Source organism: Trichomycterus rosablanca, chromosome 6 (genome assembly GCF_030014385.1).
Source record: "Trichomycterus rosablanca isolate fTriRos1 chromosome 6, fTriRos1.hap1, whole genome shotgun sequence".
NCBI classification, from domain to species: Eukaryota; Metazoa; Chordata; class Actinopteri; order Siluriformes; family Trichomycteridae; genus Trichomycterus; species Trichomycterus rosablanca.
Genome location: NC_085993.1, coordinates 30,626,192 through 30,639,263, shown reverse-complemented (window position 1 = coordinate 30,639,263; position 13,072 = coordinate 30,626,192). Strand labels below are relative to the sequence as shown.

Genomic DNA, 13,072 nt, shown 5'->3' with positions numbered 1-13,072 from the left:
ACTAGTTCACACTACACGATTTTTGCCCTGATTTTCGCTCGCCGACTGGTCAGCACTAGATTTGCACACACAAGTTTTACAGTATTTCTGACCTTATCGTTCTCTACGAAACATAACACCAACGTTGCATTGCAAAAAAATATTTATTAACCTCCAACTCACTATAGAACAATCCATGCTGCTCGCATAGCCAAATCCTCTCAGATTCATTAATTTATCTTCTTTGTTTTTACGCTGCACATCAGCGCACAAACTTTGATCGCTCGCTACTTGTTGACGTGCATTTTTGGACGTGGTATCATTAAACCTTTTGTCACTTCTCGCATTTGTTTTCGTGACAGAACGTAGTTTGGGAGACCAGAGAAGCTCGCCTGCGATTCCAGTTGGTGATAGATCGTGTAGTGTGAAACCCCCTTTCGCCAATCAGATGTGTAGTGTGAAATACACAACGACTTGAAAGACTCCCGATTACAAGAGATCCAGTTGTGTAGTGTGAACGGTATAGCGACCTGACGACTTGGAAAGTCGTGTAGTGTGAACTTGACATAAGCTGTAAAGTTACTAAAATGTTCTGAGCTCAAGTATAATAGAGCTGAGTGTATGGCTACAGACGTAGTGCAGACACTGGCCTTATCAGGCAGGGTAAAGACATTTATCAGTCGAAAGGAACCCCATAGGACCCCCATAGAATCAAAGGCTAGGTTCATGTATTTGTGAGCCAAGCCCAGGATTTGAACCCAATAACTCTGCTGGTAACATTACGCAACAAAAGCTCACACCTCACATCACCACACTAAAATTGCTACCATGACACCAAAGTGACAGAACAGAGCACACCTGGGCATTGAACGACCCGTGGGCCACATCCGCCCAACTGGCCTGTGTGAGGTCAGTGGTAATTAAAAATCAGACGTAAATAAATGTACATCACACATACAATACAAAAGGATTGATTTTATTTCAAAGGGACCGCTATTTTTTATTTTACATAAGTTTAAATTTACGTGTGTGCGAGTGTATCCAGCTTCACCGTGATTTGTTGGCAAGCAGAACAGTCCGACTGATAGAGACGGTAGAGTTTTAACAAGACATGAACTTATAAGAATTTCATTACTAAGTCATTGACCAAAAATATTATAAAACAATAAATACTGAGCAGAATTAAGTTTTCCCTATTGGTCCAGTCCTCCACAACAGTTTTTTATGTGGCCCCTTAAAAATTTTAATTGACCACCTCTGGTATAGTGCTACCATTATAATTATAATATCAGTTTTGCTATTGTAACATTATATTAATAGCACGGTGACACTGAAGACAACACAATAACATCCCACAAATGTCACAGTAACATACTAATAATACTGATGTTACAAAAACACACAGTCAATGTAACTTCACTGTGACACAGTAAAGACACTGTAAACACAAATAGAGTATGTGCACCAAAGCAGTGCAGTAATGCAGCAATAAGGGCAGTCACCTTCCACTGGTAATACAGTAACACTACACAATAATCATTATCACATGGTTCATGGTAACAGAGCAAGTAAAATATACTAAAAATGAAATGAAAGGTACACACATAGACTGCTTCCTACACAGGTATCGCCACATATACCCAATCAGCCATAACATTAAAACCACTGCCTGGTTTCTACACACACTGTCCATTTTATCAGCTCCACTTACCATACAGAAGCACTTTGTAGTTCTACAATTACTGACTGTAGTCCATCTGTTTCTCTGCATGCCTTGTTCTTCAATGGTCAGGACCCCCACAGGACCAGCACAGTATTGCTGGTATTATGATTGGATCAGACACAGCAGCGCTGCTGGAGTTTTTAAATACTGTGTCCACACACTGTCCACTCTATTAGACACTCCTACCTAGTTGGTCCACCTTGTAGACGTAAAGTCAGAGACGATCGCTCATCTATTGCTGCTGTTTGAGTTGGTCATCGGTGGTCACAGGACGCTGCCCACGGGGCGCTGTTGGCTGGATATATTTTTGATTGGTGGACAATTCTCAGTCCGGCAGTGACAAGGAGGTGTTTAAAAATTCCATCAGCATTGCTGTGTCTGATCCACTCATACCAGCACAACACACACTAACACACCACCACCATGTCAGTGTCACTGCAGTGCTGAGAATGATCCACCACCTAAATAATACCTGCTCTGTGGTGGTCCTGGGAGATTCCTGACCATTGAAGAACAGCATGAAAGGGGGCTAACAAAGCATGCAGAGAAACAGATGGACTACAGTCAGTAATTGTAGAAGTACAAAGTGCTTCTATATGGTAAGTGAAGCTGATAAAATGGACAGTAAGTGTAGAAACAAGGAGGTGGTTTTAATGTTATGGCTGATCAGTGTATACACTAACGTCACACTGATACATGCTTTTCCTTTCCTGTCCTCTATGTACTGTAGAATGACACACACACACACACAGACACACACACACACACACACACACACACACACACACACACACACACACACACAAACTGTATATTTCCTGACTAGACAATCATCAGTCACTTACTGTTTTTTTGCCTCTTCGTATTTCTGGATGAGTTTGCGCAGGCCACTGTTCTTAAAGCCCTGACAGTGAGCTGCTGGAGCACCAATCGTCACAACATCATACGTATGATCTACACAGACACACAACAATGTTTATGGTTGAAATGATAAATCAGCCAGTGTAGGTCAGTGTTGTCAGGGGTACATCAGCAGATAGCTGTTTCCTTATAAGGGAAAGTGTGTGTCTAGATGTAAAGTATAAACAGTGACCCATGTCTGGGGTTGTACAATCAGTTTGGATGAGCAAGAACACTTTTAACACTGTTGCCTTCAGAAAGTAGGCTGAAGGTTATCGATTTATGAGGTGTGTGTGTGTGCGCATACAAGTGATAAGTGCTCTAAAACTTCCCTCAGTCTGCAAGGAACACAAACCAGAAAACCAGAAGTACAAACACTACATGCTCTGCAGAATGTACACAGTTTAAGTTTTTAGATACCTTGTATTTATCTTAAAAATAAATAACATCAGTAGTAGTATTATGCAGTAGTATTTGCATTATAGTAAAGATACTACTACTATAGCAGTAAAAACAAGTGAAACATGAGATAAATCAGCTAAACAGAGATACATGTGGACGCTTTCAGAGTGAATTTGATGGTTATTCCACACAAATGCAGATTAGTCTCATAGTCACACTTTGATGATGTTTTACCGCACCGCTTAAGCCAAGCGCTAAACAAAGTGGCAGAGTTTAAGGGAAACGTCAAGTTTAAGGGTACAAATTTCTTGATGAAGGGCATCGAGTTTTAAAGATTTCAAGTTTAGGGGTGTCAAGTTGCAAGGTACCACTGTACTATTACCATATGAGGAGTAATATTGTAGTTTTTATTGTATAGTTTTAGTACAAGTTGTTTAGTACAACAGTTGTTACAGTTGTTTAGTACAACAGTTGTAATAGTTGTTTAGTACAACAGTAGTAGTATATAGTTTAGTATATAGTTTAGTAGTTATAGTAGTATAATGTATTAATAGTTTTAATAATGTCTTCAAACTTCCTCAAATGTCTTCAGAAAAGTTTGGACACTAAAAAAATGCAAAAAAATAAAAACCCCTCTATTTTGTTAATTTATTTAAACCAAATAAAATATTTTTTTTAATGTTTTCAATAACAAAACTAATTCACTTAACTTACTCAAATAGAGAATGGACAGAGGCATGTTTACCACTGGGTCACATCACCTTTTTATTTAATTATGCTTTTTTTAATCATTTAGGAATAAAACAGACTAGGAATTTTTGCCCATTCTTGCTTGATACAAGACTTGAGCTTCTTAACAGTCTATGATCGCTGTTGTCCGATTCTCCTCTTCATGGTGCTCCATACATTTTTAATACTCATTTCCAGTGAAGCACTTGCACACTATGTCTATAAAGCCATGCTGTTGTAATTCTTGCAGAAAAAGGCCTGGCATTGTCCTGCTGAAACAGACATAGAGTTTCTAGAAAAAAATGCCATCTTGCTGATAGCATATGTCACTTGCCAAGCACATTTAGTTGCAGTTTTTGCCCTTGGCCTTTATGCAACAAGATTTCCCCTGACTCCCTGAATCTTGTCACAATATTATGAACTATACATGATAGAAGACCTCGACCTCTTTGCAATCTGGCACTGAGAATAATTGTCTGACAATTCTGTGAAAGTGTTGAACCACGATTCATCCTTACCTGCAAAGACTAAGTCTTTGATGGATGCTGCTTTTAAACTCAGTCTTGATGATCTCACCAGTTATCAGTTAAACTGCTAATTGTGGAACCTTCCAGAACACTGTTTCTTGTACTTGAACAGTGTAACCGTAGTCTTATTTTGCCTCTGTTATTTTGAGTGTGTAGCAAATGTCACATGCTATTGTTTTTATACAAAATATAATTAAGTTTGCAAGTGAAAACACTTAAATGATTTCATTGTACATTTATCATTTAAATAGAAATTCAAGCGATTTAACAAATTAGTTCTTACTGAGTTTTTAGAAAATGCCCAACTTTTCTGAAGATGAGTAATGTGTCACAGTATATACTAAAGTAATAGTAGTACAGTGTAATAGTGGTAGTAATAATTGTTATTATGGTATAGCCTACGTTAACAGTAGAACAAAGTAATAGAATTACAAATATAGCACGGAACAGTAATAGTAGCCTTAAAATATAAATATATAATTTATTATTATACTAGTATGTAAGTAATTAAACTGTTTTACTATTACAGTACTAGAAAGTAGTAGTAATAGTAGTAGTAGTAGTAGGTTACTAGTAGCAATAATAGTAGTAATACAGGACAGTTTGACAGTAAAGTAAGTAGACGTCTCACCAAACCCAGAGTCATCCTGTACTCTCATTCTCTGCACATGGAGGTTAGTGGACATGAACTCCAACTTCCTCTCTGCTTTTAAGTTACTGGCTTTAAACAAGGGGCCTGGGCAAGAATATGAGAGAAAACTCCATAAACTACTTACATAAAAGCAAATACAGTGTTATAGCTATACTACCTGATTATTTGCAGAATATTTTCATACCCTTGTAGTCCTGCAGGTCTTTAAGCGTCTCCTGATAGGTAAGAATTAGGCTCTGGTACTGTGTTACAATCTGCCGCCGGAGATTCTCCCAGCATGGAGACAACTCTCCTAACTCTTCCAACTCACTCACCCTGTGAACAGATATGTTTAACATTATTAAATTTTGTTTAAAGACACATCATTTTTCTTATATTTTATTTTTATTTATTTTATTTATTTTTTCTCCCTTTAAGCGCGTCCAAGATTGTGTCATGCTTCCTCTCCACCAATGCCGATCCCAGTTCTGATTGAGGAGAACTAAGCTAACCCACGCCCCCTCCGGCACATGGGCAGCATGGGTGGAATATTACATAACTAGACATAATTAGACATAACTAGACATAAGCAACACTTTTAGGGACAGTGGTAGCCTAGTTGGTAGAGCTTTGGGCTATCAACCAGAAGATTGGCGGTTCAAATCCAGGCTCTGTTGGGTCCTTGAGCAAGGCCCTTAACTCGGTCTGCTCCAGGGGCGCCATACGATAGCTGACCCTGCGCTCTGACCCCAGCTTCCAAACAAGCTGGGATATGCGAAGAAAGAATTTCATTGTACTGTACACAGTATATATATATATATATATATATATATATATATATGACAAATAAAGTATATCTATATCTATCTATATCTACAGTGTATCACAAAAGTGAGTACACCCCTCACATTTCTGCAGATATTTTATTATATATTTTCATGGGACAACACTATAGAAATAAAACTTGGATATAACTTAGAGTAGTCAGTGTACAGCTTGTATAGCAGTGTAGATTTACTGTCTTCTGAAAATAACTCAACACACAGCCATTAATGTCTAAATGGCTGGCAACATAAGTGAGTACACCCCACAGTAAACATGTCCAAATTGTGCCCAAAGTGTCAATATTTTGTGTGACCACCATTATTATCCAGCACTGCCTTAACCCTCCTGGGCATGGAATTCACCAGAGCTGCACAGGTTGCTACTGGAATCCTCTTCCACTCCTCCATGATGACATCACGGAGCTGGTGGATGTTAGACACCTTGAACTCCTCCACCTTCCACTTGAGGATGTGCCACAGGTGCTCAATTGGGTTTAGTCCATCACTTTTACCTTCAGCTTCCTCAGCAAGGCAGTTGTCATCTTGGAGGTTGTGTTTGGGGTCGTTATCCTGTTGGAAAACTGCCATGAGGCCCAGTTTTCGAAGGGAGGGGATCATGCTCTGTTTCAGAATGTCACAGTACATGTTGGAATTCATGTTTCCCTCAATGAACTGCAGCTCCCCAGTGCCAGCAACACTCATGCAGCCCAAGACCATGATGCTACCACCACCATGCTTGACTGTAGGCAAGATACAGTTGTCTTGGTACTTCTCACCAGGGCGCCGCCACACATGCTGGACACCATCTGAGCCAAACAAGTTTATCTTGGTCTCGTCAGACCACAGGGCATTCCAGTAATCCATGTTCTTGGACTGCTTGTCTTCAGCAAACTGTTTGCGGGCTTTCTTGTGCGTCAGCTTCCTTCTGGGATGACGACCATGCAGACCGAGTTGATGCAGTGTGCGGCGTATGGTCTGAGCACTGACAGGCTGACCTCCCACGTCTTCAACCTCTGCAGCAATGCTGGCAGCACTCATGTGTCTATTTTTTAAAGCCAACCTCTGGATATGACGCCGAACACGTGGACTCAACTTCTTTGGTCGACCCTGGCGAAGCCTGTTCCGAGTGGAACCTGTCCTGGAAAACCGCTGTATGACCTTGGCCACCATGCTGTAGCTCAGTTTCAGGGTGTTAGCAATCTTCTTATAGCCCAGGCCATCTTTGTGGAGAGCAACAATTCTATTTCTCACATCCTCAGAGAGTTCTTTGCCATGAGGTGCCATGTTGAATATCCAGTGGCCAGTATGAGAGAATTGTACCCAAAACACCAAATTTAACAGCCCTGCTCCCCATTTACACCTGGGACCTTGACACATGACACCAGGGAGGGACAACGACACATTTGGGCACAATTTGGACATGTTCACTGTGGGGTGTACTCACTTATGTTGCCAGCTATTTAGACATTAATGGCTGTGTTTTGAGTTATTTTCAGAAGACAGTAAATCTACACTGCTATACAAGCTGTACACTGACTACTCTAAGTTATATCCAAGTTTCATGTCTATAGTGTTGTCCCATGAAAAGATATAATGAAATATTTGCAGAAATGTGAGGGGTGTACTCACTTTTGTGATACACTGTATATATCTATATCGATATCTATCAACCATATATAGACATACCTTGTAGCGTCCTCTTCCAGCAGCAGTTTAACAAACTGACGAGGGACGTTGAGGGAAAGCACACTTTCTGCCATCTGCTCCAAAATGCGCAGCTGGTTTCCATCAGTAGTGGGGAATCGGTACATACGAGACATAGTTCCCCCAAAAACTGACAAATAAATTAAGAAAAAATTTAGATTTTTAAGGACTGCTTTTAAAATGAGGCTAACATTAATAGGAATTTATTTGACAAAATCCACGCTTAAAAGAATTCTGCATCAGTTCTGACCCTGGACTTAAGTAGCCATGCAATCACCCCACAAGTATAGGACCCCTACTGGCTGCAGCAAATGCTTTATGAGGTGCAGAGACTGCACTTAAAATGCAGATTAAAAAAAGTCATTTGCAGCTCCATATCCCCTGCTGGCACATAATGGCATGGCAGCTTGGCATGACACCGTAATCCGCTACAATCATAACATACAATGCTATATTTACTACATGTGACTCTTTGCTAAGATCATTTTGCATACGGCCAGTGATAGCTCAGTAGTTAAGGTACTGGACTAGTAAACAGAAGGTTGCCGGTTCAAGCCCCGCCACCACCAAGTTGCCACTGTTGGGTCCCTGAGCAAATCCCTTAACCCTCAATTGCTCATCATGTTCCGCTCATTGTGTAAGTCGCTTTGGATAAAAGCGTCTGCTAAATGCTGAAAATGTAAATGTACAGTCTTTCAACTCTTCTTACACTTTCTTCTGACTGGTTTAGTAAGTAAGCAGAGGAAAGGTTTTATTTATACCTGTTTTCAGAAGTGTGTCTTTACTTAAAGATGCATATTTGGCTCGAATTCCCATTGACTCTGTTAAACTCTCATCAACAGCAAGAACCGTCTGTAGAGAAAACGTACACAAATGCAAATGAGGTTTGCAGGTTGCTGTGGAATAAATGTTTTGTCTCAGGACTCTGGAGCCCCAAGATGCACTGAGGACTCACCCTGCCATTGATGGTGTCGGGTAGTCGGGTTAGTGGTGCCCGCTGGTCTCTCTTTTCCTCCAGCTGCCAGGCAGTTACTTTGATCTTTCCTACCTGTGTGTTCTCTGCTGAGCTGAGGGATCAAGAAAATAATGGACAGCTTAATGGTTGGAAATTTAATCAATGCGAAGTGTCTTTGGATTTTGGAAAGGTACTGTATAAATTATAGTTCACATAAAAGGGTCAAACCTGAGTGGCAGTTGAAGGATGTGGTTTTTGTCCTGCAGTAGTTCTTTTACTGTAAACATTGCTGAGCCCAATAAATACATCTATACTCAGAGAGAGAGAGATAGAGAGAGATAGAGAGAGAGTACAAGAGAGAGAGAGAGAGAGTTATTTTCACCCAAAAAGTTTTGAAGAAAATCATCTTATTAGGTTGCCTGCGGTAGCTGGTGAACGTGCCCCGGGTTCCCGGAAAAGCAGGCGTTACAGAGCTCAGAAAACAAAGGCCGTAAGTAGTGGGTCCACTAATTAGGGCTGATCACCCGCAGCTGTGGGCTGGCTTATTTAAGCCAGCTCCGCGCAGCAGCGGGTGTCGCACCTTTTGTTTGTTCTCTCGCTCTCAAGTGGCAGCTCGTCCACACTCCTTTATAGGGCTAGACGGTACCCCTGGTGGCATAAGGCCATTCGGGTGTGTAGACCGCAAGGTCGAGGTAGCTAGTCTTTTGCTTTTGCCTCTCTAGGATTAGTGTGGTGCGACGCCGTGCAGCCCTCGCGCTGCTATTGTTTACACGTTTAGCATTTAGCATTAGCGGTCTTGTTGGGCAGCAAGCTGTAGCGCTTGTTGCATTTACCGCTATAGTGCTATGAATCATTGTTGTTATTGGATTCCGGAACCGCTGGGTGGCGACGCCGTTAAACGCTCGATTCCTGCGCCAGCGTCCTCGGTTCGAATCCGCACCTCTGTGCTTACCTAACTGAACTGTTGACTTTCTCTCTTTTCATATCGGTGCGCTTCCTCAGCTGCGACCCTCAGCGAAGTACACGCCGATCGCTACCTACACTTGCCTACCGCTGTGCAGGGGCTAGTGTGCGGTGGGAGATTCTCCTGCCCGCGTCAGTTTGCTACAGCGCTAATAGCGCTTTTTTGCTCTCTTTCACCAGCGCTGCAATAGCGCGGTGACAACGCACCCGGCTTCCACCCAGACGACCGGGGTTCGCGTCCAGCATTTATTATTTTCTCTTTTTCAGTTTTCGTTTTCTGCAGCTTCCATCGGAGTTTCCGATTGGTTTTGTTTTCTCTGTTTTTCTCTGTTTTCTTTTCATTTGTATTTAAAAATAAAACTATTTTATTTATTTTGTATCTCTGCGTTTAAGTTCTCCTTTCCCCACGTGACAGAAAGGTGCGACCAGTAATGTAATAATAATAATAATACATTTTATTTATATAGCGCTTTTCAAGATACTCAAAGACGCTTTACATAAGACAAATAATCAAAACAAATACGTACATACACCATACAAATCATAGTACAAAATCAAAATAGTACATCAACATCAAGAATAATTAAGATAAAAACAAAGAGAGCAGCATAAGACAGTTCATTAAAAATTAGCTAAATTATGAGAGAGAACAACAAATATAGAACAATTTCTTAAAATTAGACAGAAACAGGACAGATTTACATGCAATCAGGAAACTGAAAACTTTACAAGTTTTAGGATCTAGGACTTCACATTTCTGTCGTGATCTAAGTATAAAAACTATTAAAAAGAATAGCAAAAATAAAAGCATTTATTTCGTGTTGTTACAAGTTAAATGCCATATTGAATAGATGAGTTTTGAGAAGTGACTTGAATTTGGACAGGTCAGGACAATCTCGTAGGTGTAATGTACTCAGCAGAGTCTCCACCCCTCTCAGACGTGCTACGTCACCAAGGAGTGGCGTTGGGCAGACATGAGGTGGCAATCAACGAGTTGGCACAGCGGGTAGCAGCGCTCACCCAGCGTCCGCCAACTTCGGAGTCCAGCCCGAATCCCGTGACCCACTCTGGGGAGTCTGGAACCCGCGACACCTCCATCCCTCCTCGAAGAGGCGAAGAGGTGTCGTGGATTTCTCCTTCAGTGCTCACTAGCGTTTGAACTGCAACCTTCTCGCTACCCCACTGAACGTTCAAAGGTTGCCTACATCATATCCCTTTTGACTGACAGAGCATTAGAGTGGGCTACCTCCCACTGGGAGCAAAATGCTCCAGAATGCTCATCTTAAAGCTCTTTTAAGGAAGCCCTTAAGGAGACCTTTTTTCACCCTTCGGGGGGCCGTGAGGCGGGACCACGCCTACTCGAGCTCACCCAAGGTGGTCGATCAGTAGCTGACTACGTTATTGAGTTTCGAACGCTAGCAGCAGAGTGTGGTTGGGATGAGGGGGCCCTTACCGCCATTTTTCACCGTGGCATATCTAGTAGGGTTAAGGATGAGCTGGCCACAAGGGACCCTCCTACTACCCTTAAGGCCTTTTACATGCTGGCCACGTCTATTGACACCCGTCTTCGCCAGCGAGCGCGAGAACGGAGTACCTGTCCTCCGTTCGTCCGCTCGCAGGTTCCTCCTAGAGCCTCTCCGCCCGACCCGGATCCCGAACCCATGCAGCTAGGGTCGACAAGACCTGACGCCGTTCCGGCATCAGGTCCACTCTCCCGACCCCGGCAACCGTTAAACAGGTAGGCCGCTCTCGAACCAGGGAGTCGAGAGAGGGCCTAACTAACATCCCTGGTCAGGGCCTGTTTCTATCGGCCCGGTTGTCTTCGGTGTTTAGGGGACATTAACCTGAGGGTTTGTGTGGATTCAGGGGCGGTGGAGAGTTTCATGGACATCCATCTGGTACGCAGGCTGGGGATAGAGGTCCAACCGCTAACCAAGCCGGTCTCGGTCCACGCAGTGGATGGTCGAGCCGTAGCAGGCAGCCCGATTACCCATCGGACACAACCGTTGGCGACACTACACACAACAGTGCATTACGCAGGGTGCTCTTGATTTTGCATCAGCCATGAAACTTAATCCATGAAACTCTATTAAAAGTTTTTGCATTTTGTAACACAGCGCTCCTCTGTATTATCAATTCTATCAATTCCTCTCAAACATTTGTCAGTTTTAATCTGTAAGCACATGTGTGACCATGTAGTGTATGTGTAAATCTACAACCTAAAATCAGAAAAAGTTGGGACAGTATGGAAAATGCAGTGTTCCTTACATTTAGTTTGACTTTTATTTGATTGCAGACAGTTTGAACCCAATATATTTCATGTTTTATCTGCTCAACTTTCATTTCATTTATTACTAAACATCCACTCCCGCATTTCAAAAAAAAAAAGGACGTGGGCAATTTAGGGCTAGTAATGAGGTGAAAAAACTAAATAATGATGTGATTCCCAACAGGTGATTGTAATCATGGTTTGGTACAAAAGCAGCATCCAGGAAAGGCTGGGTCTTTGATGAGCAAAGATGATCAGAGGATCTCCAGTTTGTCAACAATTGCGTGAGAAAATTAAAGGCCAGGGTCTGTCATGGTATGGGGGAGTGTCAGTGCCCTTGGCAAAGGTCATTTACACTTCTGTGATGGCAGCATTAATGCAGAAAAGTACATTGAGATCTTCAAAGCGTCATCTTTTCCAGGGACGTCCAGCATTTTTTAACAAGACAATGCAAAACCACATGCTGCACACATTACAAAGGTATGGCTGCAGAAGAAGAGGGTACGGGTACTGGACTGGCCTGCCTGCAGTACTGACCTGTCCCCAATAGAGAATGTGTGGAGAATTTTGATACGAAAAATGCGACAACGACGACCCCGTACTGTTGCACATCTTAAGACGTGTTTGCAGGAAGAATGAGACAAAATAAAACCTGAAACACTAAATCACTTGGTATCCTCGGTGCCAAAACGTCTTTTAAGTCTGGTGAAAAGGAATGGCAACATTACAAAGTGGTAAATGCTTTACTGTCCCAACTTTTTTTGGAATGTGTTGAAGGCCTGAAATGCAGCAATGGATGTTTATTAATAAATGAAATGAAGTTGAGCAGACAAAACATTAAATATCTTGGGTTCAACCTGTCTGCAATAAAATTAAAGTCAAAGTAAATGTAAGAAACTCTGTGTTTTTATTATTTGTATTTTCCATGCTGTCCCAACTTTTTCTGATTTGGGGTTGTAATATTTGTATAAAAATACAGATACGCTTGTATGTATGTATGTAGGCAAAAGTTCATTTCTTATATTGTTTCAGTTATTCATTTATTTATTATTATTTGTAGGGATGTAACGATACACTCTACCCACGATGTGATGCGATTCACAATATTGGGTTCACGATAAAATTTTTTCAAGATTTTTTAAACTGAAATTGAAGACAAATTATGACAAAGTTTCTTTTTATTATTTCTCTTAAAAAAAGAAAAAGAATCCTGTATTTGTGATCATTTTTTTTTTATCTAAATAATGAACGCCCTTTTATTTCTGAGGTAGGTACAAACTATGCAAAACAATTTTGAATTAAGCCCAATTTGGATGAAAAACCGCGAATTTGGCAACAGGCGTATAGCGCCAGTGACGTCAACCAGGCAAGGTGTATAGCGCCAGTGCCCTCTGCTGTTTAAAGTGAATATCGATTCATTATACATGTAAACCGATTTGAATTGTGGAATTTTTGAATCGGTTATT

The 13,072-nt window shown here is 41.5% G+C and overlaps 1 protein-coding gene across 6 annotated transcripts in view; it reads right to left on the bottom strand.

Annotated features, from left to right (window-relative positions):
* inpp4ab (inositol polyphosphate-4-phosphatase type I Ab) overlaps window positions 1–13,072 on the bottom strand; it is a 135,021-nt gene that overhangs the window by 54,168 nt on the left and 67,781 nt on the right. For 5 of the 6 annotated variants that reach the window (XR_010013161.1, XM_062997662.1, XM_062997664.1 and 2 more), the window contains exons 6-12: window positions 8,603–8,682; window positions 8,375–8,486; window positions 8,181–8,271; window positions 7,402–7,549; window positions 5,097–5,227; window positions 4,892–4,996; window positions 2,548–2,656 (exon numbers count right to left, since the gene is read on the bottom strand). Coding sequence is in view for 5 of the 6 variants with exons in the window: in XM_062997662.1 (XP_062853732.1) it covers window positions 2,548–2,656; window positions 4,892–4,996; window positions 5,097–5,227; window positions 7,402–7,549; window positions 8,181–8,271; window positions 8,375–8,486; window positions 8,603–8,682 (776 nt within the window). In the remaining variant the exon portion in view is untranslated. Of the gene's footprint in view, window positions 1–2,547; window positions 2,657–4,891; window positions 4,997–5,096; window positions 5,228–7,401; window positions 7,550–8,180; window positions 8,272–8,374; window positions 8,487–8,602; window positions 8,683–11,181; window positions 11,294–13,072 lie in introns of those variants that run through there. The other variant, XM_062997666.1, reaches the window with a different exon arrangement.